Source organism: Babylonia areolata, chromosome 19, assembly GCF_041734735.1.
Source record: "Babylonia areolata isolate BAREFJ2019XMU chromosome 19, ASM4173473v1, whole genome shotgun sequence".
In the NCBI taxonomy this organism is placed as follows: domain Eukaryota; kingdom Metazoa; phylum Mollusca; class Gastropoda; order Neogastropoda; family Buccinidae; genus Babylonia; species Babylonia areolata.
The window spans coordinates 43123413-43150337 of NC_134894.1; the positions used below are offsets into that span (position 1 = coordinate 43123413).

The window sequence follows — 26925 nt, forward strand, 5'->3', positions numbered from 1 at the left end:
TCTGCACAAAAATAGTTGATAGTGAAATACGAGTGTCGTGTGTTGTATGTGCATTCGGGACTGGAGCAGCTGTGTGTTCAACCGACTTAGAGGTGAACTGGTTTGCTTTTGAGACGGCAAGTCATTGATTCAACAGGTCAACTCGTTTCCAATCGCATGTTCAGAAACGGTAGGTAACCAAAGTCAAGAGCTTGCAGAAGACGTGATCTGGTCAACACTAAACCCTGACAGTTTTTGACAACGTGGACTAGCATGGATCCCGTGTTTTGTTAAACTTCCTGGTTAGAGACAGCACACACTGAGACAAACAGTTTGTTTTTGCAGTGTCTGTTTACATTTTCGATCTGCTGTGCAACACAGCTGGTAAAATTTAATTTAGAAAGCAAACCAGGGATAACTAGGGGATACGATTAGTGATGTTCCTGGTGCTCTGTTTTATTATTATTATTTTTTTAAACTGCGATATGTTTTGATGAGATGTAGATTTGAACCCTTCACTGTAACGGCCCTGAAATGGCCCCATTTCAGTTTGGCTAGCAGAAATTAACATGATTTGATTTCACCTGTAATACTAATAGGGAGTTTGAACACACAACACACAGTGATTATCAACGGTATGAGTAGTAGACTATGTTTTCTGTCCATCAGACACATTTGTATAAATTTCATGTCTTAACAAACACTGCTGGAGAAGTTCTTTGCAGAAGTCCCATGGACTTAGACTTGTAGGATGCACCCTTGATTTATTGTGAGAATCAACATAAGCTTTGCAGAACATCTATCATGACATATAACCCAAATAGTACATTATCCAACAACAGGATTGAGTAGAGAAATATATAAGGGTGCATTTTCCCATGTGTCACAACGCATTGTAGCCCAGAAGGCAGGTTTGCAGTGAGGGTTGAGGCCCTGGACTTTCTCCAACCACATCACTGCTCATTTCCCTCCCCGCTTTACCTACATTCTCTCTTTCCCACCCTGCTCTCTTAACACAAGGGTATTTTCCCTGTCATTTTCAGAATTGCTGGAAAAAAAACATTCTACTACCCTACACCATCTCTGACCTCCTGTCCCTAATTCACTTGTCTCTATCTCCATTTTACCCCATAGTGAGCTGCTTCTCAACCTCACAATTACAACAGAATTATCAGAATATTGATGTTGTTTGCTTAGTTGAAGAAGAATAGGTCCTTCTATTACTTGAACAACATCAGCTTGCCTATGTTTCATGCTGTAGTTGGGGTGCATAAAAAGTATTTTGGGTATACCTGTGGTTCCATAGTTCACAGAACTCTGACATTTGGATTAGAGATTGGAGGAGGAGAATAGTGTGAGTGAGTGAGTGAGTGTGTGTGTGTGTGTGTGTGTGTGTGTGTGTGTGTGTGTGTGTGTGTGGTGGTTGTGTGTGTGTGTGTGTGTGTGTGTGTGTGTGTGTGTTATTTTGTCTTCATTTAGATACTGACTCAGCTTCAGTTAATGTGTATTTTATAATATTTTTGTTTATGTCAAACAGTGAATTTTTGTACAGGTCTGTGTAGCTGTATAGACAATAAACAAGTCTTGAGATGAGATGATTCACAGGATTTCTAATATACTTATGTTTATTTTATCTTCTGCATATATGTGTACTCATGAAGGGGGGTCAGGCACTGGCTGGCAGAATTGCACATTTGTTGGCACGGGAGATCAGAAAAATGTCCACTCTTAGTTTAAACCCACCATGTAGGCACTGCTGGGGTCAAACGTATGACCTGTAGACTGAAAGTCTAGTGTTCTAACCACATGGCTAACACTCACAAAATGACAAATGTATGAATAACATCGTTATTGATGTTAACTTCTGAGGTCATGCTATTTATGTGCATCACACAGAGGGCCATTGGCATTACTAACAACAGGAAAATTATTGAATTATGCCAGTCAGTTTAACTAACAGAAATTTCCATGAAGAACTGCATTTCTGGATTTTGCTCATCTGCACCATGAATAAGGAAAAAGAGTTAATTCTCTCTGTGTCTCTCTCTGTCTCTCTCTCTCTCTCTCTTTCTCTCTCTCTTTTTCTCTCTCTCACTCAGAATTTAAAGATAGATTGATAGCGTGCTATAAACAAAATTGGCATGGAAAAATGCAAAGTAATGATAAATATAGCTGGTTCTTTTCTTTCAAGGCAGCATTTCAGACAGAAAGATATATTTCAGTCATAACAAACAGGTGGCACAGAGTCAATCTTGCTAGATTTAGATTGAGAACAGTCAGGCTGAATGCTAATAAAAGATGATTTGAGACAGGTGGATTAACAACATCTCCTTGTCCAATGTGTGGTGAAGGTAAAGAAGATGAGATACATTTCATGTTCAGTTGCAAAGGATATGAGGAGGTTCGGGAAAACTGTACACTCTTTAAAACAGCTGCAGCAAAGAGGAAAGACCTAGTCAGTGTCTTAACATCAAATGACGAAAATATTATCCTCTCAGTTGCAAAATATTTCTCAGAGGCAGTAGATAATCTGAAAAAGAAAATAAATGATCAAAATGCCTGTTAATACAAAACATGTGAAAACATTAATGGTTTCCAAAATGATTATTTTGAGGGTCAAAATAGAAGCAGACAGAATTGGTATTTGGATGGTCAGTCTGATGATGATGTTGATGTTGTTATTTTTGTGTGTGTGTAAGTTGTTGGCTGTTGTTTATTAATATAACCTTTGTAATATTAGGTGCATCAGTTTTGTTTTTGTTTTGTTTTACTTTTCAATTGATTGGATGAAACGACATTGTAACTTCCCCCTGTAACCCCCCCACCCCACCCCACCCCTGTCGCATGGGTTGTTAAGCTAATGACATAATGACAGTAAAGAGTCAGAGTGTCAAAGTGTCTCTCTCTAATAGGTGAAAGGGAAGTCAAACAGTTGGATTCCATTTCAAACTTGAATCATGCACACAGACAGACAGACAGACACCCCCCCACCCCACCCCTCCACCCCCCCCCACACACACATACACACACACACACACACACACACACACACACACACACACACACACACACACACGCAAACACACACACACACATGCACACACACACGCACACACGCGCGCGCACACACACACACACACACACACACACACACACACACACACACACACACACACACACACACACACACACACACACACGCACGCACGCACACAAACACACACACATGCACACACAAACACACACACACGCACACACATACACACACACACACACACACACACAGAGAAAGCCTTTCACTGATGTGTTAACTAAGGACACTTGCCCCCATGCAGTGGTAAATTACTTCCTGGGCCCGGGTTGTTTCGGAATGTTGGCTTATTGTTTCAAATATTGGTCCTGATGAGAGATGTACATCAATCAGCAGTTTTGCCCCATGCATGTATGTATACAATCATATATCTAAAGGCATTTAGAATATGAAGCACAGGCTCCACACTCTCACTTGTTAGTGACAAGTCCAGAGTTCTCCAATTAAGTGGCTGGCCACACAGTTTTAAACTCCAGCCATCAAAACTGATAGTGACGTTATAGATCACACACACACACACACACACACACACACACACACACACACACACACACACACACACACACACACACACACACACAGACAGACACACACACTCACACACAAACACACACACACACACACACACACACACACACACTCACACTCAAGCCAGAAAAAATGTCACTGTAGTATCAGTGACTGTCGCTTGTGCTGTCATCACCAGGCTAATCGCCAACTTCCTGGCCACAAATGTGCGCAGTGAGGAGCCAGATGCATATGATACTGTGAGCCACCACAATTTTAACTGAGATGGGTTGTATGTATCACTATGAACAGACTGACCCATGTATGTGTGTTCATGTAGATATAAATATATATATATTCTGATTACATACTATATTCTATGTGTGGTGATATTTCAAAAAAAAAAAAGAAAAAAAAAAGAAAGAAACAGAGAGAGAGATACAATGCTGTATGATATACCGGTAATACAATATAAAATGGTATAGCATAATACAACCACACACACACTCACACAAACACACACACACACACACACACACACACACACACACACACACACACACAAAGATCTGTATATATCTGTATATCCATCTCTCTCTCTCTCTCTTTCTCTGTCAACACACACACACACACACACACACACACACACACACAACACACACACACACACACACACACACGCACACATATGTATATACCAACTGACAAGTGTTTTCAGCCCTGAAGTGGCCCCATTGCAGTTGACTGGGCCATGATGAACAACAACAGCAATAACGATAATTCATCATCTATCGATGTGTCGTGGCAGGAATGGACATGGTGCCTGCAGAACCAGGCGAGAAGTGAACGGAACAAAGTGCTGTCTTTAGTCTAACGCCAGAAGGGTTGCTGTCATCATCACCCTCCTTCAGGGCCGTGAGCACCGCTGAGCGACCATGGAGAATGTGATCAAACAAGGCTACCTGAAGAAGGGCAATTCCGTCGAGGGAGGGGTGTTCTCAGGCATTATTGAGGTCAGATTATGTTTGTATTGAGTTGTATTATGATATAGACTGGCACAGTACCTGAGTGGTTAAAGCATTGGAGTTTCAATCTGAGGGTCCCAGGTTCGAATATCGGTAATTGCGCCTGGTGGGTAAAAGATGGAGATTTTTCCGATCTCCCAGGTCAACATATGTGCAGACCTGCTAGTGCCTGAACCCCCTTCATGTGTATATGCAAGCAGAAGATCAACGGATGTTAAAGATCCTGTAATCCATGTCAGCGTTCAGTGGGTTATGGAAACAAGAATATACCCAGCATGCACCCCCCAAAAAACGGAGTATGGCTGCCTACATGGCGGGGTTAAAACGGTCATACATGTAAAAGCCCACTCATGTACATGTATATGAGTGAATGTGGGAGTTGCAGCCCACGAACGAAGAAAAAGTGTTATGATACTGTATTTTTTTGTGTTATATGTTGTTACATTGTATTGTGTTGTATTGTATTGTATTATGTTGTATTGTACTGTATTACATTGCATTTTATTGTTTCAAATTGTATTAGTTTTTGTTGCGACAGATTTCTTTGTACTTATTGAAATTCATGCTGCTGTCCCCAGGAAGAGAGTACATCAGTACAGTACAGTGTGATGCCAGTGGCGAAGTGGTAAATTGCCTAAGTTCAGATCCCTTATACGGATCAAGATTTTCCTCCATCAGATCCTAAGTGATGGTCTGGGTGCTTGTTAGTCATTCGGAAGAGATGATAAACCAAGTTTGAATGTAAAGCTGACACATGAAAGAGCCAACAGAAACAGAAGAGCTGACCCTGGCAAAATTCAAGTAAAGAATCTTTGATAGTAAAACATTTAATTTTTACACACTTTAACACACACACAAAAATGTTTTCTTTAATCTCTCTCTCTCTCTCTCTCTCTCTCTCTCTCTCTCTCTCTCTCTCTCTCTCAGCGTTTGCTCCAGAACTTTGCTCTACTTACTCCAGACCCCCCTATGCTTCGCTGCACCATTCTCCTCCTATGAAGGAGGAAGAGAAATAATTTTGTTCACTGTCCCATCACAAATACTGGTGGTTGTAGACATTTTGTTGAAAGTACAAATTATCATAGTTCATAGTTGTGTGTTTTGATTTAAAATGGAGGAGAGGAGGATGGAGTTGAATGATGAGTTCTGGGGAATGGGGGGGGGGGGGGGGTGGAGGGGCAGCATAGATGGAGGGTGGAGAACGAAAGGTAAATATCTGAAGTGAATAGGAGTACAACTACCCTGAAAGGTGAATATAGAGGTACAATTACCCTCTCAGAAAATCACGCCCCGAAAGTGGTACGTGCTGGTGGTGCGCAATCGTGTCCCCTTCCTGGAGCAGTATGAGCGCGATGTGGACGTGTTCTCCGGCGGCTCCTCTGTGTCCTATGACCTCTCCGTCTGCACCTCCATCAGCCGCACCATGTCCACCAAGGCCAAGAACTTCCCCTTCACCATCGTCTGCCCCGACGAGCTGATAGAGCTGATCCCCCCTGACAGGTATTGTGTTTGGGTTGGGTGTGTTGTGGCGTGGGTGTGTGTGTGGGGGGTGTTGGTGTGTGGATGGGTTTGGGGAAGGATGTGTTGGTGTAAGGATGTGGGAGTGTGTGGGTGTCTGTGTGGTGGGTGGTGTATGGGTATGAGTGTGGGTATGTATGGGTGTCTGTGTGTGGGTGTGTATGGGTGTTTGTGTGTGTGTGGGTGGGGGAATCTGTGTTGGTGTAAGGCTGTGGGGAGTGTGTGGGTGTGTGGGTGTCTTGTGTGTGGGTGTGTATGGGTATGGATATGTATGGGTGTGTGTGGGTATGGGTGTGGATATGTGTGTGTGTGTGTGTTTATGGTTGTGGATATGTATGTATGTGTGTGTGTGTGTGTGTGTGTGTGTATGGATGTGTAGCTGTCTGTATGTGGGTAGTGGTAGAGGGGTTGGTGGGTGGGTAGGGGAGGGTTAGGGTGAAGTGGTTGAATAAAACTGATTGTCTTGACGAGGTATCCTGTCCGTGTATGAGTGGGTTTGGGTGTGTGTGTGTGTGTGTGTGTGCGGGGAGAGGGGGGATGTATGTAGAACTGATTTCCACTACCAAGTATTCTATCTGTGTGTGAAGGGGGGACAGTGGAAGGAAAGGGGGAGGGGCAATAGAATTGATCACCATGACCAGGTGTTCTGTATGTGTGTGGGTGTGGTTGGGGGGGGGGCGGGGGTTGTTGGGGTTGGTGTCGGCCACTGAAAACACCTTCACCTCTGTCACGTCTGCCCTGATAAGCTGGTTGAGTGGGGGCGGGAGGGAGGGGTGTGTATGTGTGAGTTATGAATGCCAGTATGTCTGAGTGTGGCAGTAGTGGTGGTGGTGGTGATGGTGGTGATATGTGTGTGTGTCATGTGTCGACTTTTATGCTGCGTGAATAAGAAACTGTGCTATTTTTCTGTGTACCTTCCTGTGCAGTTTATTATTATTTTCCTTGTGTGTGTGTGTGTGTGTGTACATGTGTGTGTGTGTGTGTGTGTGTTTACATGTATTTGTGAACTCCATTGTGTATGTGAGTGTGTTCATGTGTGTGTGTGTGTGTGTGTGTGTGTGTGTTTGCGCTGTAAGTGTATTTCTGTGTGTGTGTGTCTCATGTCTGTGCATACATGTATATACTGTGGTGTGCATTCTCACAGTCATCCTGTCCCTGTAGGTCTGTACACATTTATGTGTGTGTGTGTGTGTGTGTGTGAGAGAGCTAGCGTGCTGGTTACAGATGAAACCATGCACGCTGTCGATGCCCCCATCTGTAGAGTAGAGAAGACCGATGTGCAGGCTACTGTCTGCACTGGATGTCACCTTTGATCTATGGCAAAGTCCAGCAGACTTTACATGTATGACCGATGAGGGGAAAGGGACACATTAGTCATGAGGGCAGCTTTGCCGGTTCATGTGATGCATTTGTGGGCATTGGGAGGGGAAGTGTTGGTGTGGCTGTTTGTGTAAACCTCATCACTGGAAATCTTTGAAGTTGTTTGTCAGTTGAAAAACCTCCAAACTGGGCATGGCCGTGTTATGTTAGGTTGGTATTGTTTGTGTTTGTGCGTGCTTGTGTGTGTGTGAGTGTGTGTGTGTGTCTGTGTGTGTATGTGTGTGTGTTGGTATGAGTGCATGTGCATGTGTGTGTTCGTATTTGTGTGTGTGTGTGTGTGTGTGTGTGTGTGTGTGTGTGTGTGTGTGTGTGGTATGAGAAGGAGAGAGAGAGTGTGTGTGTGTGTGTGTGTGTGTGTATGTGTGTGTGTGTGTGTGTGTGTGTGTGTGTGTGTGTGCGTATGTGTGTGTGAGTGAGTGAGTGCGGTATGAGAAAGAGAGAGAGAGTGTGTGTGTTTGTGTGTGCATGTGTGTGTGTGTGCGTGTGTTGGTATGACAGAGAGAGAGTGGGAGAAGTGAGAAAGAGAGAGAGAGTGTGTGTGTGTGTTGGTATGAATGTGTGTGTGTGTGTGTGTGTTGGTATGAATGTGTGTGTATTTATGTGTGTTTGCGGTATGAGAGAGAGTAAAAGAGAGAGAGGAAATATGTATGTGTGTGTCTCTGTGTGTGTGTGTGTGTGTGTGTTGTATGTGCATCATTTTTGTTCACCATCTTCCCACTGGATCTTACTGATATCTTCTGAACTGTAGCCAGAAAGAATGAAATATCAGTGGAATGCTCATTTCTCTGAATGTGCATATAAACAGATGCATGCTGTCTTACACACATGCACACACATAAACACACACTCATCACACAGATACACACACAGACACACACACACACACACACACACACACACACACACACAGAGGCCTGCACATGCACAGAGAGCACACCTGCATACAGAACACTGCACACACACACACACACACACACAGCACACAACAGATGCTTACACACACACTCTCTTTCACTCTCTCTATCACACACACACACACACGTACACACATCCTGGTATATCCTGCTGTTTGTTGAACAGCTTGAAGCAAAACATACCAGCAAGGAAAAAAAAAATCTTTTCAGAAAGTTTCTGACACACTTCCTACTGCTTGCCTACTAATTAGATAAGCTGTGCACAAAGTTTTCCTCACCGCAGGCCTGAGTTTTGCACACAAGGTGGCCAGCTTTCAGTGCCACTGTCAGAGAAATAGCCTTGAAATAGGATCAACCCCTAGCAATTGCCAAAGGTGGTTGTATCGCCAAACTCAAGAAAGATGTGTATGGTGGGATGTGAAGAGGGAAGGAAATTCTTTAAGTATTTGCTTTAAGTTGTGTCACAGTGCTCTTGCTCTTGTTCAGCCCCGCAGATAAAACTTTATGCTGTGGTGTGTTTGAGAATGATAAGCCTGCTGATGTGAATGTGAGCAGGCCGTACTTGTAGTGTAATCTGACAAGCGAGGGAAAACATTTTCATAGATAGATATATGTATATATATATGTATGTATCCCTTCCAGTTCTGCTTCGGTTCTTTGGTATTGTTGATTTTTTTTTTTTTTTTTTTGTCTTTTTTTTTGTTTGTTTTGTTGTTGTTGTTTTTTTCTTTTCACCACAGCTATATGAATGCGGAGTTTTGATGAGGGAGGTTTTCTGGTTCTCAATCTCAGCGCCCCACAATTACCGACCTTATTTTTTTGGGGGTGTGTGTGTGTTAACGCTAGCACGCACGCACGTATACACACACACACACACACACACACACACACACACACTCACATGCACACTCATCTTCATGTTTTTTGGGGGTTTTTTTGTACACTTATAGTTGACTTCATCAAGTTTTTGTGCCTTATACATATTATTATTAGTAGTAGTAGTTCTTTTTTTAAGTATTTATCTTTTTTTTTTCTCAAGGCCTGACTAAGCGCGTCGGGTTACGCTGCTGATCAGGCATCTGTTTGGCAGATGTGGTGTAGTGCATATGGATTTGTCCAAATGCAGTGACACCTCCTTGAGCTACTGAAACTGAAAGTGAAACTTCATGTCCACACACTAGCTCAAAACAACGCACATTCAAGCGTGTACATGTACACAGTATTCATATTGACTCAGGCAGCCAGTTTCCTTTACAAACAAACCTGGGTGTGGCCGTGTAGAGGGGACATGGGATCCTCTTCTTCTTCTTCCGCGTTCACTCGTATGCACACCAGTGGGCTTTTACGTGTATGACCGTTTTTACCCCGCCATGTAGGCAGCCATACTCCGTTTTCGGGGGTGTGCATGCTGGGTATGTTCTTGTTTCCATAATCCACCGAACGCTGACATGGATTACAGGATCTTTAACGTGCGTATTTGATCTTCTGCTTGCATATATACACGAAGGGGGTTCAGGCTCTAGCAGGTCTGCACACATGTTGACCTGGGAGATCGTAAAAATCTCCACCCTTTACCCACCAGGCGCCGTCACCGTGATTCGAACCCGGGACCCTCAGATTGACAGTCCAACGCTTTAACCACTCGGCTATTGCACCCGTCTGACATGGGATGAATGGTGGGAGGGAAACGCTACTGAAAAATGGTGAAACGAAAAAGAAAAATTTTTTTTCCCCAAACAGGGTCTGTATTTATGTCCCATAATTCACCAAAAGCAGATATGGAGTGCAGAGTTTTTAACATGCACATAATAAAGGGGGTGGTGATAGTAGGGTGTTTTTTTTTGTTTTTGTTTTTCATCACCATGGGGGGGGGGGGAGTACAAAGATATAACACTTTAAAACCAGACAACAAAACAAACGCATGAAAATAGAATGAATTTGCACATCACTTTACCATCAGTTTACACATCAGTGTGTATGCATGATATTTTCACTTTTATCACATCTTCCCTCATCAAAAAAAAAAAAGAAGAAGAAAAAAAAAAGGAAGAAAAATTAAAAAAAAGGGACCAAGAGATTTGAACCTTGAATCACAGACACAGACGACCATCACTTGGCGTTTTTTTTTTGCCACAACCTGTCAGGTGTGTAACTGATTGTTGTGAGCCTTACTGCCGGGGTTTGTGTGGCAGAATCATTCAGGCAGGCATTGGACTTTTGATCCGGTATTCACCAGTGATCGAGGTGTCAAAGCCCCGCCGTTTCGGTATGGCGCTGTGTCCTTGGGAAAAGGCACTTTAACTTTGATTTCCCCCACTCCTTCCAGGTATGAGTGATTACCTGACTGGCTGGGGACGGTTAAAGTAGCGGAAGGAGCGGATTGGGCCTCACAGTGGAGTGATGGCCTAGAGGTAACGCGTCCGCCTAGGAAGCGAGAGAATCTGAGCGTGCTGGTTTGAATCACGGCTCAGCTGCCGATATTTCCTCCCCCTCCACTAGACCTTGAGTGGTGGTCTGGACGCTAGTCATTTGGATGAGACAATAAACTGAGGTCCCGTGTGTAGCATGCATTTAGCGCACGTAAAAGAACCCACGGCAACAAAAGAGTTGTTCCTGGCAAAATTCTGTAGAAAAATCCACTTCGATAGAAAAAACAAATAAAACTGCACGCAGGAAAAAATACAAAAAAATGGGTGGCGCTGTAGTGTAGCGACGCGCTCTCCGTGGGGAGAGCAGCCCGAATTTCACACAGAGGAATCTGTTGTGATAAAAAGAAATACTAATACTAATAATACTCATCTTCCCATGGTGAGCCGTAGACAGTGAATATGGATTCACTGTCCCAGTGGCCAATAAAGGCTATGGGACCTTTGTTCTTTATTTTATTTTTTTTATCTATTTATCTATTTGTTTTGCTGTAGGTTTGTGTATGTCGGTGTTGTCTGACTGTAGCGCAAGTGGATGTAAACATGGATTTTCATGCTTGCTTTTTTTTAATATTTTTTTTTACCCGGACTTTCTTGGGTCGACCACCGTTTTATTTTGTATATAAATCACACAATGTCAAAGTAATCAATAGCATTTATGGAGTAAATACGACTTTTCATTTACTGATTTTGGGCTTGTTATAATAATATGGAAGGAAAATGTACAAGTCATACAATTAAGTGTACAAAACTTGGAATCAGTGTTGTTGTTTTTTTCACCTTATTCATACACAATTCTATGTCTGTCTGTTTCTTTGTATATGGACAATCATGTTGCAAAACTTAAGTGTTGGAAGATTGTTTGGTTTGTCTGGGGGGTGGGGGAGGGGTTGAGAGGGTGGGGGGGTGGGAGTTCATGCTCTGCTATGCTTTCTGTGTGCATGTTTGTCTCTTTCTCACTTCTCATTCGATCATTTGACGTTTTTTGTAGATGGAGGTGGGTTGTTTTTTTTCCGCATGAATTCGTCTTGTTTCAAATTCTTGTTAAAAAATAACCTGTAAGGGAAAGACTGATTTGGTCTTTTTATAGATACTTACACACATTTTACTCACTAAGATTATATTATTGATATATGCATAATTTCCTTTTAGATGTGGTGAATTTTCAATCGCAAACAGGATATCTGATGCTGACAGTTTCAAGTGGACACTTGTTTCTGTTAGTAGTTTTTGTTCAGTATACTTCCAGAAGTTGTCAATGTAATCTACCAAATCTTTACAATAGGGGCATTTATTGTTTTCTGCTACTTTCATTTTTTTTTCTTTTTCTGTGCAGGGAGCATATGGTGGATTGGTGCAATACGTTGGAACGCACACTCAACAGCCTTGGTATTTTGAGGGTCAGGAATTGATCATTTTTTTCGTCAGATGTGTTTTTGTGTGTGTGTGCGCGTGTGTGAGTGTGTGTGTGCATGTGTGTGTGTGTGTGTGTGAGTGTGTTTGTGTGTATGCATGTGTGTGTGTGTGTTTGTGCATGTGCGTGTATACGTGTGTGTCTGTATGTTTGTACATGTGTGTGTGGGTGGGTGGGTGGGTGGGTGTGAGTGTGCGTACATGTGTGTGGGTGGGTGTTTTTGTAGGTATATATATTTGTGTTGGTTTGCATGTGTGTGTGTGTATGCATGTGTAAATGTGTAAACTTTGTTTTGACTGCCTGTGATAGACGAAACAAAACTGAAAACAGTTGTTACTGAGGAGGTAACTTGAAGAACACTAATAAGAATTTTCTCAAGAGAATTGATAAATGAACTCATGATGGTCAGGCCCTCTTGAAATAACAGCAGACACAAGAGTGGATCAGTAAGTAAATCACACGTTACACAGTACATTTTTTGGTATCTTTTGCTTTATTCTTATGATAAACACTGATGCATTGTGAAAGGGGAAGTGGGTGTGAGGGGCTTACAAGCAAATGTCTCTGGCTTTACCAAAAAGATGGTGAAAGAGGGCTGTGCAAGCGTATGCCTTTCACTTTTCCCAAAAGATTGTAGAAAGAGGGGTGGGGGTTGACGAGTGAAAGTCACTCCCTTTACCAAAAAGAGGGGTGGGGGTTTACAAGTGTCTGTTGCTCCCTTTACCAAAAAAACTAAAAGATTTTGAAAAGAAGGGGACATGTTAAGCATATGCCACTCACTTTACAAGCAGATCGTAAAAAGAGGGTTTAGGGGGTCTGCAAGTGTATGCCCCTCACTTGACCAAAAACAAAGTAACACTGCAACAACAACAACAAAAGAAAAAAGGCTGTCATTGTTTTCAGAGTGAAAAGATTACAAGCGTATGTCACTAACTTACCAAAACAAAGTAACACTGCAATAACAACAACAACAAAAAAAGATTACAAGCATATGTCACTTTACCAAAACAAAGTAAAATTGCAACAACAACAACAAAAGATAACAAGTGTCACTCACTTTACCAGAACAAACTAACATCAACCAAAACTGTCACTGATTCCAGAACGAACAGTCGGAACACATCTACACTGTCTGCCCAGCGGTGGTCAACGTCGTGGGGCGGTCAACGATCAGGATGGACGAGGATGACAGTGAGGAAAACAACCAACTGCCCGACGAGGAGGAACTCGGGGCTGTCGGAGGAGCACCTGCCTTCCAGGCACCTCCCGTCCCCCTCCCCCCTCGTCCACAGGTCCCCCCACCCCTCCCAGCATCCCTCCCACCAGTCCCTGTTCCTAGGATGCTGTCCGAACCTGCCGCTGGCTCCGTGCCACCCACTCTCCCACCCCCCCTCCAGAAAGGGGGTGGAAGGTCAAAGTCTCCCTCGGAGATGGGGTCCTGCAGTAGTGCGCCCCCTAGCCCTCACGTGTCCGTGCCCCTCTCTCCCCCTCCTGCCTCAGGCCCACGCCCTTCCAGCATCCCTCCGCCGCTGCCACGATGGCGTCCGCCTAACAGAAACGCTTCTGCAGCAGACAAGCCACCCCCCTTGCCCCCCGGACGGCCTGGGGCGGTGGCCATTGGCAGCAGCAGCGTGCAGGAGAGAAGTCTTCCCCCGGTGCCTCCACTGTCTCCTCCGACTGACGCTTCCAGCGCAACAACAGAAGCCACCCGCAACAACAGCAGTGACAGTGAAGATGAGGATTCCTATTCCTCAGATTTCATCAGCGGTGCATTCTGGGACATCAACCGGAAAACGCCGGTCCCCTCAGCCCGGTTTGCGGTGTTGCCACCTAAATCAGGTGTGTCTTCATCCGGTGCCTCGGGTGGTGCAGGGGTGTCTAGGGAGATGGGAGGGGACATTTCTGTGGAGCTGGATGATGGTTACTCAGACCTGAACACTGTCTGGTCTGCGAGGAAAACAGCAGATCGACCACAGCAGAATGAGAATGCTGAGAACACAGAGTACACCAAGGTGAACAAGAAGTCTGTCCCTAGGGTGGCCTTGACACCAGCTGCTGGCAAAGACAGTGTGGCAGAGTCCACAGGCAGCTCAGGACCGTCCACTCCCCTCAGTGGGGGGGAGTCTGACCTCACCCCCCTGTCTGTGAGTGGCCTTCACCATTCAGACCTTGGTGGCCCTGAAGCAGTGAGCAGCTCCACAGCATCGGAAAATGATCAAGATGGAATTGAAGATGCAGGCAATTTCTATGCCCCTTTCCCAGCCCACAGTGCTGACGATGCCATGACCTCATCGAAAGAGAGTGAAAACTGTGACGGTGATGATGATGGTGATAAAGACTTATTGCATGACGTTACCGTGATCAAAATCACCTCCACTTCTGGCCAGAATCGCCCTGCAGCTGAACTACCCCCTGTTCCAGATGATAGCAATGATGCGGTTATGGACTGCATGTATGCCAGCGCCGCAGATGCATCCACACTCTTCGCCACAGACTCTGTGCCCCCACTGCCCCCGAGGCAGGACTCTCTGTCCCAGTGGAAGGGGGACAGCTCTGGCGAAGGATCCCCAAACCACACAGCGGCAGCAGCCTCCCCTGTCACAGAAAACAGCACGTACCGACCCATCCCGCGACGCAGGACTGTCAGGACCTCCCAGCCGGTCACCAAGGCAGAGCAGGACGAGCAGTTCCCAAACTCAGTGATGTTGCCAGATATTCCGCCGCTGCCTCCTCCACGCCGGGGTGGTCAGTCACAGACCACGGACAGCATCAGCCAGCCCCCACCCTTGCCAGCCCGCATGACGCAGAGCGTGCGAGGGCAGAGGCCCATGAGTATGGTGGCGTCGTTTACGTCAGCCACAGAGTCTGAGGACCCTCTCCCAGCCAGCATGTCTGAGAGCTTCTGCGGTTCCACCTCTCTTACACGGCAACAGGTAGGCGCTGGTGTCCACTGAGTGATGCCAAAGCTTGTTGAGGTGATGTGATGATGTGAATCATGTGGATGTTTCTGAAAAAAGAGTGTAAAGGGAGAGTAGGGTTCTGCATCTCTTTTTCCATTCCCTGGCATTGAATTCTGGAGAGAAGGAGTGACAGATGTGAAAGCTGATTGACCATTCCGCTTTGTTTTGAAGATATTGGTCTGGGAATATTAAGCAGGCAGTTTAGATCAGATCTCATTGGTTGTACACATACACACACTTGCACACAGATGTTTGCACACACACACACACACACACACACACACACACACACACATAAACATACACTCATATACATACAAACAGATGTGCAAACACACACTCATTACTGTTATTATTATTATTATCATTATTATCGTTGTTATTATTATCATTATTAGTATTAGTATTACTGACTTACAACAGTGCCTGTCTTCGGTCAGAGACCGAACTCTAAGTGCTTTACAAACACATGAGTCATTTTCACAACAGGCTGCCTACCTGGGTAGAGCCAATGACTGACAGCTGCCTTTAGGTAATCAGCATTCATTTCATAACATTCAGATGTGAAACTGACACTTTACCCTCAAAAATGTTTACAGTCACCAGTATGTGTAAGAGGGCAATTAACATGTGGAGTGATGGCCTAGAGGTATTGCGTCCGCCTAGGAAGCGAGAAAATCTGAGCACACTGGTTCAAATCCCGACAGAGTCGCCAGTATTTTCTCCCCCTCCACTAGACCTTGGGTGGTGGTCTGGATGCTAGTCATTCAGATGAGACAATAAACCGAGGTCCCATGTGCAGCATGCACTTAGCGCATGCAAATGAACCCATGGCAACAAAAGCGTTGTCCCTGGCAAAATTCTGTTGAAAAATCCCCTTGGAAAGGAAAACAAAATATTGAAAAAAAAACTGCGTGCAGGAAAAAAGAAAAAGAAAATGGGTGACGCTCTCAATGTAGCAACGCGCTCTTCCTGGGGAGAGCAGCCCGAATTTCACACAGAGAAACCTGTTGTGACAAAAATGAGTAATACAATACAGTACAATACAATACAATACAATACAATAACAAAACTCCTCTCCACACTCCTGTCACAGAGCTTTGGCAACGGGGACAGCTCGGCTACCGAGAACCACCTGCGTCAGCGCATGCGGCTGGACCGGACGCATAGCATGCAGTCGGTGATCTCGCTGAAGAAGAGTCAGGCAGACATCCTTCGCCAGGAGATGGATCTTCCGGGCGTCACGGTCACTGTCAGTCTCCGTGCCTCGCAGGGCATCGCTCTGGTCGACTGCGCTGATGCCGTGTGGTAGGTGTTTTGCATTGTGTTGACTTGATTTTTGGCTTGACTTGTACAACGTTTGAGGCCCCTCTGAAGGACCTGTTTGTCTTTCCACCAAGTAAAAACTATATACATAGCAATATGCATGGCAGAAAGGAGAAGCTAAATGACTATGTGGGGTCTATAGATTGCTTATTCTTGGGTATTGATGTGATTTGACTTGATTCGACTTGTATGATGTTTTGAGGCCCCTCTGAGGCCTGTTGTCATTCCACCAAGTAAAAACTATATACATAGCAATATGCATGGCAGAAATGAGAAGCTAAATGACTATGTGCGGTCTATAGATTGCTTATTCTTGGGTATTGACTTGACTTGATTTGACTTGTATGATGTTTGAGGCCCCTCTGAAGGGCCTGTTTGTCATTCCATCAGGTACAACTATGTACTTAGCAACATGTCTGGCAGACATAAGAAGCTAAATGACTATGTAGAGTCTATAGATTGCTTATTCTTGGGTATTGACTTGACTTGAATTGACTTGTATGATGTTTAAGGCCCCTCTAAAGGGCTTGTTCAAGTGTTAGTCATTCCATCAGGTAAAAACTATATACTTAACAATATGAATGGCAGACATAAGAAGCTATATGACTAGATTCTTGGGTATTGACCTGATTTGAATTGACTTATATGATTTTTGAGGCCCCTCTGAAGGGCCTGTTTGTCATTCCACCAAGTAAAAATTACATACTTACAAATATGCGTGGCAGACATAAGAAGCTGAATAACTATGTGGAGTCTTTAGATTGCTTATTCTCGGGTATTGATTTGATTTGACTTTTATGATGATTGACACCCCTTTGAAGCGTCTGTTTGTCATTCCACCAAGTAAAAACTACATACCTAGCAACATGCGTAGCAGGTATAAGAAGCTAAATAACTACATAGTGTCTAAAGATTGCCTCTGTGCCTCACAGGGCAGTATTTCCGGATGTGTCCACACATAATTTGGAGAAAAAACAGTATATTTTCTGGGGTGGCATGGAAGCCTGCCAGATCTGTAAAACTCCCCAGTGTTAAATGGGTTAAAAGAACTTAGGACAAGTTATGGGTCGATAAGTTTTGTGAGAATTCATTGAAAAGCAATTCTTCTTTGTTACAAATGAGATGAAAGTTTAGGAACGGGCAATCACAAACCTATATTAGACAAGCAGCAGGAGTGATTTTAATCAGTTGTATTTTTAAAGAACTGTATTTTGTGTTTGTTTTCATTTTTCTTGATATTAGGTGGCAGGATTTTGGTGGTTCTCTTGAGGCTGCAGACTTTATTCTTTATTTTCTTCTAAATAATCACAAAGTCTGGAAGCTAGACCTAGTGAGAACATTTTCAAATGAGACCACATAACTGGGGAACAACAGCACAGCAGTAAGGCTTTCTGCTTCCCATTCTTTCTGTCTGATCCCCCCACCCTTCTCCCCCTTTCAAGGAAGAGTTGGCTTTGTCTGACCTGCTAAACATCTTTTCTGTTTCCAAAACATATCCAAAAATTAAGCAAGTGACTGTGACTGCTTACCATGTTATATCTTAGGCTTTGAACTGAAAAAAAACAACAACAACAACAACAACAAAAATGAAGACTCGTCTTTTCATGCTTCAGCATCGTGGGCTGGAATCAGAAGGACTTCCCCAGCCTGCACGGCAAGTTCCACATTGGCGACCAGCTGATCTCGGTGTGCAATGTCAAGATCACATCGGCGACCATGGCCCAGAAGATGCTGAAGCACCCACCGGTGGACCTGGTGGAGATGCTGGTGAAGCGCACACCTCACGCCCGGGTGCTCGCCATCCGACGCGTGGCAGAGGGACAGAGCATCGGCATCAAGCGCAACGGCGGAACCGCTGAAGTAATAATAATAATAATAATGGTATTTATATAGCGCTGAATCTTGTGCAGAGACAAATCAAAGCGCTTTCGCACCAGTCAGTCACACGAATGCATAACTCTAAAACTGGAGAAACTGAAGACAAGGAAGAGGCAGGGAAGGGAGGCTATTTTGGGAAGAGGTGGGTTTTAAGGCCAGACTTGAAAGAGCTGAGTGTGGAGACTTGACGAAGCAAAAGAGGAAGTTCATTCCAATTGCAAGGGCCAGAGACAGAGAAAGAACGGCGGCCAGCAGTCGAGTGTTTGAATCTGGGTATGCGTAAACAGAGTGGATCCGAAGCCGATCATAGTGAGCGAGATGGAGTGTAGAGGTGAAGGCAGCCGCAGAGATAGGAAGGGGCAGTTTTGTAAGCCTTGTGGGGTGTATATGATGAAAAGAATGATCATAATGGTAATGATAAAAAGAAGAATAAGACTAGAACAGCTGAAGTAAGCCTTGAGGGGTGTATATTATAAAAGTAATAAGAATAATAATGGTAATGATAAAAAGAAATGTAATAAGACTAGAACAGCTGAAGCAAGCCTTTCGGGGGGTGAAAATGATAATAAAAGTAATGGTAATAATAATGATAATGGTAATGTTAATAAGAATAATAATAAGACTGATAAGAATGATGTGGATAATACTTATAACACTAATGATAATGATGATAATAATGATAATGCTTGCCATGGGGTGGTGTACATGATAATATAATATCAAAATAATAGTGATTACAGTAATGATAATGATTATGAGTATAATAATACCAGTAAGGGGCAATGTACATAATACTATGATATATATGATAATAGTAAAAACAGTAATGATGATAATTACGAGTATAATGATAGCAGTACTTATGATGATGATGTTACGATAACAGTAATATTAGTAATGCTAAGAATAATAATGATGATTGTACTAATAGTAGTGAAAAATATTAATGATGATAATAATGATAACAGAAATGGGCTTTTACACAGCGCTTATCCTATGCTTCAATGCACATTCAACAGTAGATATGGACCACTGACGTAAGCATTGGGGGGGGGCGGGGGGGGGGGGGTTGTATATAATAATGACAATGATGTTAATAATAATGCTTGCTGTCGGACTCGTGGCACAGGTGTAGACCACTGGCATTGAGTGTAATGAGGGAACCACTGAAGCAAGTCCTGGGGGATGGGGGGAATTGTGAGTTGAGCAGAGTGGAGTACTGGCCTACGGTTTACGCACCTATCCTAGGAAGCAAGAGAATACGAACGCACAGGATCCCACATTCGCCAGAATTTCCCCCCCTCCACTAGACTTTGAGTGGTAGTCCAGACACTAGTCATTCAGATGAGACAGTAGACAGAGGTCCTGTGTACAGCATGCGCTTAGCGCTAGAACTAGTGAGACATAGTTAAGTACACCTAGCGTTTGCCAAAATGAACCCCCAACAAAAGGGCTGTCCGTGGCAGTATTCAAAAGAAAAATCCACTCTTAACATTCATGTGTGTGCATGCACATGACAGAAGCCTAACTGAATGACACAGGAAACAAAGTGATGAGTTCCTAAAAATGACCGGCGCAATAGCCGAGTGGTTAAAGCGTTGGACTGTCAATCTGAGGGTCCCGGGTTTGAATCACGGTGGCGGCGCCTGGTGGGTAAAGGGTTGAGATTTTTACGATCTCCCAGGTCAACATATGTGCAGACCTGCTAGTGCCTGAACCGCCTTCGTGTGTATATGCAAGCAGAAGATCAAATACGCACGTTAAAGATCCTGTAATCCATGTCAGCGTTCGGTGGGTTATGGAAACAAGAACATACCCAGCATGCACACCCCCGAAAAACGGAGTATGGCTGCCTACATGGCGGGGTAAAGAACGGTCATACACGTAAAAGCCCACTCGTGTGCATACGAGTGAACGCAGAAGAAGAAGAAAGTTCCTAAACACAGCTCTCAGTTGTCCCTACCCAGGCAGGCAGGGTGTTGTGCCAGTGACTGTTGGGTTTTTTTTGTTTTGTTTTGTTCTTTGCTGCCCCATCATCTGCACCGTTTCAATGGCATTACTCCCACGCCGCTCATTTAGATTCCCCCATACACGGCCACACCAGGTTCGTCCGCCCCAGTTCCAGCGTTGGCAGTTCACAGGGAACCATCGATGTTAGGTCACCAGGAGGCCACACACCAGAGGAGACCCTGCACTGCAGCTGAGTCACTTTGGTGGTGTTCAGTGATGCTGTTCTGATTTAACGTACTTAGGACACCACCTACTAAGCCCCTTACTAACGACAATAATGGCGAAGTCGTGGAGCCAGACTGAGTGAGCGTCCCTCCAAGAGTGGAGACCACCCCAAACAACAGCCCCAATGAATCGCCAATGACTGTTACTCAAGTGGTTTGAGTTTGGTCTCTGACTAAAGGTATCCACTTGTGTTAATATCTGTTAACCCTTTCACCCCAGGGGAGTTTACAGCCTCAGGTGGCTTCCATGCCATACTGATGTGGGGAAAAATGCAGAAAATACACTGTTTTTCATACAAATTACGTTTCCATAAGTCTTGGAAACACTGCAAGAGTTAGTTCCCTTCCTTTGCGATTTTTTTTTTTTCATATGTAGGAACATGAAACTCGTTTTAATGAGACAGATCTTGACTCGGGAGCAATGCTCAGGTGCTGGAATCAATGAGTTGTCCCTGGAAAAATTCTACAGAAAAATTCCACTTTGATAGTAAAACAAATACAACTGCAGACAGGAAAAAAAAAAGGGGGGGGGGGGGGGAAATTGGGTGGTTCTGCACTGTGGCAGTTCGTTTCGCCCTGGGTAAGAGTCAGCCTGAATGTCACACAGAGAAATCTGTTGTGACAAAAATATAATGCACACAATACAATAGATATCTTTTTGTCTGTTTCCTTCATTGTAACTGTATGTAGATTTGCTTTGGTTTTAGTGTGATAGGTCTTTTTGAGTTGTAGATTCATTTTGGTCTTTTATTATCTGTTTAATCATTACGTCTTTTTTTTTTCTTTTTTTTTTCATTCTGTTTAGTGATGATTTTGTTTTGTATCCTTTTCTTTATTACTTCTTTATCTTAACAGTTGTTTATAAAGTTTAATCGTATTGTTCACTGTGTATGTCTTTATTGACAAATACAATGAACAAAAATCCTGGAGTGAACAGTGTTGCGTTTGACAAAACATATTTGTCACAACTTTTTCTTATTTTTCTTTGGAAGACATTGTGGTAAGTTGTATATTCTTCTTCTTTCCTTTCAGATTCTGTTCATGGATCCATAGAACACCAGTTCTGGAGAGAACAGTGTTGCATTTGACAAAAAAACATTCCTTACTTTTCATTCTCATTTGTCAGGTTGACAGTATTCCTTACAACTTCTTTTTTTTTTTTCATTTTGTTTTCTTTGGGAGATGTGGTGGTAAGTTGTAGATTCTTCTACTTTCCTTCCTGATTATGTACTTTGATCCATAGAACAGCAGTTGTGAAGAGAACAGTGTTGCATTTGACAAAAAACATATTCCTCACAACTTTTTTTTTTTCTTAATTTTCTTTGGAAGACATTGTGGTAAGTTGTATATTCTTCTTTTTTCCTTTCAGATTCTGTTCATGGATCCATAGAACACCAGTTCTGGAGAGAACAGTGTTGCATTTGACAAAAAAACATTCCTTACTTTTCATTCTCATTTGTCAGGTTGACAGTATTCCTTACAACTTCTTTTTTTTTTTCATTTTGTTTTCTTTGGGAGATGTGGTGGTAAGTTGTAGATTCTTCTACTTTCCTTCCTGATTATGTACTTTGATCCATAGAACAGCAGTTGTGAAGAGAACAGTGTTGCATTTGACAAAAAACATATTCCTCACAACTTTTTTTTTTTCTTAATTTTCTTTGGAAGACATTGTGGTAAGTTGTATATTCTTCTTTTTTCCTTTCAGATTCTGTTCATGGATCCATAGAACACCAGTTCTGGAGAGAACAGTGTTGCATTTGACAAAAAAACATTCCTTACTTTTCATTCTCATTTGTCAGGTGGACAGTATTCCTTACAACTTTTTTTTTTTTATCATTTTGTTTTCTTTGGGAGATGTGGTGCTAAGTTGTAGATTCTTCTACTTTCCTTTCTCATTATGTACTTTGATCCATAGAACACCAGTTGTGAAGAGAACAGTGTTGCATTTGACAAAAAACATATTCCTCACAACTTTTTTTTTTTTCCTAATTTTCTTTGGAAGACATTGTGGTAAGTTGTATATTCTTCTTTTTTCCTTTCAGATTCTGTTCATGGATCCATAGAACACCAGTTCTGGAGAGAACAGTGTTGCATTTGACAAAAAAACATTCCTTACTTTTCATTCTCATTTGTCAGGTGGACAGTATTCCTTACAACTTTTTTTTTTTTCATTTTGTTTTCTTTGGGAGATGTGGTGGTAAGTTGTAGATTCTTCTACTTTCCTTTCTCATTATGTACTTTGATCCATAGAACACCAGTTGTGAAGAGAACAGTATTGCATTTGACAAAAACCATATTTCTTACACCTTCTGTTTTTTCTTTGGAAGACATGGTGGTAAGTTGTAGATTCCTCTACTTTCCTTTCAGATTCTGTACGTTGATCCATAGAACACCACTCCTGGAGAGTAACAGTGTTGTGTTTGACAAAACGTATTTCCATACAACTTATTTTTTCTTCCATTTTCTTTGGGAAGATGTGCTGGTAAGTTGTAGATTCTTCTTTCTTTCTTTCAGATTCTGTATGTGGATCCCAATGGGTTAGCAGCAGAGAACGGTCTGCCCCTTCACGCTGCAGGGGTTCAAAGCTCTCCGAGCCGTGTCAACTGGGTCCTGACGGAAATCAACAGTCGACACCTCAACCTGTTTTTCAAAGATAATGAGGTCAGTGGTGAGCTGATGTGGGAGAGTAGTCCTTGGTAACATTCTACTGAAGAAAAAAAAAAAAGTTTTAATGCTGAATGACAAATACATATCTCCAGGTAACATGACCAAAGCTGACAAAGTAGTACTTTGTCTGTTGATGGCAAAATGAAGTCTGACTGTTGATTTTATTTCAAATGACAGAACTGAAGCTAATAGAGATTGTTTTTTGTTTGTTTGTTTTTTAGGTGCTCTACACATATCTTTTTTCAGTGGCCAAAAAAAAGTAAAAAAACAACAACAAAAGACAAAAACATAAATAGGCCATTCATGCACAATCCCTTGTCTGTGTGTTATTTATAAAGATGGACAAATTAGCGTTATGTGATCTTCAAATGATTGGCACATATATATATTTTCTTCCTTTTTTTTTTTTTTTTTTTGATTGCTCTTGTATTTTGTTTTTGTTTCTTTTCTCTTTTTTTTTTCTCTGTTGCTCTTGTGTATGTTAGAAATGCATGGCAGAATTGGTTAGGCATTGGACTTCTGATGCAATGTTCACCAGTTTTCAGGGTTCAAAGCCCCATTTCGGTAGGTGTTGTGTCTTTGGAAGGCACTTTACACCAACCTTCCCCACTCCACCCAGGTGTCATTGGGTATCTGACTTGGGAGAAGTAAAAACAGCAAAAGGAAAGGAATTGGCCCTGCCTTCCTATGTGGACCCCAAGACACGATGGACATGAATTCATTGCCCAATGAACGTAAAAGTCTGAGACCTTTTATCTTTTATTGTATGTTGCATCTTATGGTGTATGTCTCTTTCATTCTCTTTGTCTGTCTTTCTCTGTCTCTCGCTCTCTCAGTTGTTCATTTACAATGCATTGCTGAATGGGCTGAGCAGTTTTATAGCACTAAAGATTGTTTGTTTGTTTGTTTGTTCTGTCTGAGTTGTATAATTTGCAAGCGTGTATGCATCATGCATGCAGAATATTACTATGTGTGTAAATGCTTGGCAGACAATAGAACTAAAGCCAACAGTATTATTTCTGTTTCCAGATCGAGCATCGCCTGAACGCGGTGGGTCGAGAAATCACCATTGTCGTGCAGCCATCTGACTACATCACAGAACTGAAAAAACAATTAAAAAAGATCAAGAACTATAAAAACTACATAGTGCAGTGATGACGATTGCAGTTGTGTAAAACGTTTCAACACAAAGGCTGTTCAAGAAGAGAAATCGCTCAAAAGATGACATGTGATACAGAACTGTTTTACATGCAGAGCATGTGTAGGCTTGTGGGGGTGGGTCTGGGGGGTGGGAGGGGAACAGGGGGATGTGTTATGACTGTATCTTGTGACAATGGACCACTTTATGCAAGGACCACATGCCACACAAAATGAAGATTGTTAGAATGGGGCGTGAGTATATCACATGTGATGTGGAACAGTTTTTCACAAGGACCATAAAACAGCTTGAAAACATAACTATGTTATTATTGAAAATACATTTGAATTCCCTTTTGGCGCAGACTAGAGCATTGTCTGTGTATTATTACAACTTCTGATGTTGTTGACAGTAATTAATGTATACTGCAAGGGGTGGGGAGGGGGGATGAGGGATAGCGGATGTGTGTATAAGTAGATAGATGGCATCTGCTAAGCTGATATATATGTACATTGATACATGCATGTAAATGATTGCTGACAATGTATGCCTTATCTCCACAGATTATGAATCATGTAACATTATGTTCCTCACTGGAGTCATTTTGCTGGCCGGCCAGCTGATCAGCCAAAGGAAGTTTACTTTTTTTTCTTTTTTCTTTTTTTTCCTCTGTTTGATTTGAATTGATTTGACATTAGTGTATGTGTTAATTCAAGTTTTTGAAAACTGACTTCGGAACATCGAGTTGGCACAGTTTTGGAGAATCATTACTAGCAGAATGGTAGGTCAAGGATGGGTGGAAACGGAGAGATTGAAAATTTAAAAAATGAATTAAAAAAAAAAAAAAAGCAACAACAAAATAATCCAGTAATTCTCATTCAGTTCTCATTTTTGTTGAGGTTCGTAAGTGTCTTTCTTTCTTCCCTCTTCAACCAACCACTACATCCTTGCCCCACCACTCCTCCCCCCCACCTTCCCCCAACCACTTCTCCCCCCACCATTCCCCACACTTCTACCACCTTTTTTTTTTTTTTTTTTTTTCTTTTCAGGTCTGGAAAAGTCTTGAAAGTTTGATAAAACCCTTCAGTCTTGAACAATGAGTTTAATGCGTTTACAATCATTTGAAAACACAAAATTCTATACAAAGAGGAAATGACAATTGAAAATCTTCTTCTTCTTCTCCGTTTGTGGGCTGCAACTCCCACGTTCACTCGTATATACGCAAGTGGGTTTTTACGTGTATAACCGTTTCTATCCCGCCATGTAGGCAGCCATACTCCATTTTCGGGGATGTGCATGCTGGGTATGTTCTTGTTTCAATAACCCACCGAATGCTGACATGGATTACAGGATCTTTAACGTGCGTATTTGATCTTCTGCTTGTGTATACACACAAAGGGGGTTCAGGCACTGGCAGGTCTGCACATATGTTGACCTGGAGATCGTAAAAATCTCCACCCTTTACCCACCAGGCGCCGTCACCATGATTCGAACCCAGGACCCTTAGATTGAAAGTCCAGTGCTTTAACCATTCGGCTATTGCGCCCGTCAATTGAAAATCAATACCAGTATATCCATCAATCTCTTTATGTCAGCGGGTGTTGTAGATGAGTTGTTTTTTTTGTTTTTTTTTTTTTTATTCAGTTTGGCTTTTGTGTGTGGACAGACAATTTTCATTCTGGTCAGGAAAAGGTCAGGAAAAAAGGTATGGAATTTTGTTTGGTCTCATGTGTGGTAACCCAGGGCGGAAGTGTGACAGGACTGATGCTCATGAAGACGATACAGCATGCTCCGCGCTTGAAAAACAGAAACAAATTTCTGACAGAAGGAGAGGGAGATTGGAATGGGAACAGTTTCAGCTACTTGAAATTGCGAATGTTACTTAGTCATATTTTATCGCTTCTTTTCTGTATATGTGAAGCTATATATATGAAGCTTGCCAAGAGGAATAGCGTCAATGAACAAATACTTTATCAATTTTCGGCTGTGCATAGCCGTATCATATTTGCCATGATGAATAGCATTTATGAGTTTTATAAACAAATAATGGATTTCAGAAATCAGAGGGGTTTGTTGTGCTTGAGATCCTAAAAGAAGTTTATAAGCCTGTGAACACGCTAATTTTCTCTTTTTTGGCTTTCATTTTTAATGTCACATATCTTTTTGCAAAAAACTTATGATCACTGTCTAAGTTTGGACGGGGTAAGTTTTGCAATGTTAAAAGCATGACATCCACTGTAATTTTCAAAGTTGCAAGTAATAGCTTTGAAAGAGTTGGTGAAATGATAGGATCTGAAGCCATTATACTGAAACTCTTTCAGGTCTTGTAAAAGATTTGTGAGTTTTGAGCAGAGATTATGAAACCTCTTTCCGTTTTCTGTATTCTACTACGCAAATTCTAAGCTAATATATGTTATGAAACAAAACAAAAGTCTGTTTTGGTTTCTATTTTGTATAAGGCAGAAATG

General features: G+C 42.5%; 1 protein-coding gene across 1 annotated transcript; it reads left to right on the top strand.

The window, feature by feature from the left end:
* LOC143294318 (uncharacterized) lies at positions 1–25430 on the top strand. Its single transcript, XM_076605764.1, has 9 exons — positions 1–169; positions 4386–4590; positions 5882–6102; positions 12177–12240; positions 13358–15187; positions 16311–16522; positions 18154–18400; positions 23167–23313; positions 24349–25430. The coding sequence occupies exons 2-9, from the start codon at positions 4513–4515 to the stop codon at positions 24472–24474; spliced, it is 2925 nt and encodes a 974-aa protein (XP_076461879.1). The 5' UTR covers positions 1–169; positions 4386–4512; the 3' UTR covers positions 24475–25430.
* Positions 25431–26925: the final 1495 nt, after the last annotated feature.

Coding starts and splice junctions, on each gene's coding strand:
- LOC143294318 (XM_076605764.1), top strand. CDS start 4,513: ATGGAGAATGTGATCAAACAAGGCTACCTGAAGAAGGGCAATTCCGTC. Junction 6,103..12,176: donor GAGCTGATCCCCCCTGACAG/GTATTGTGTTTG, acceptor TTTTCTGTGCAG/GGAGCATATGGTGGATTGGT. Junction 12,241..13,357: donor ACAGCCTTGGTATTTTGAGG/GTCAGGAATTGA, acceptor CACTGATTCCAG/AACGAACAGTCGGAACACAT.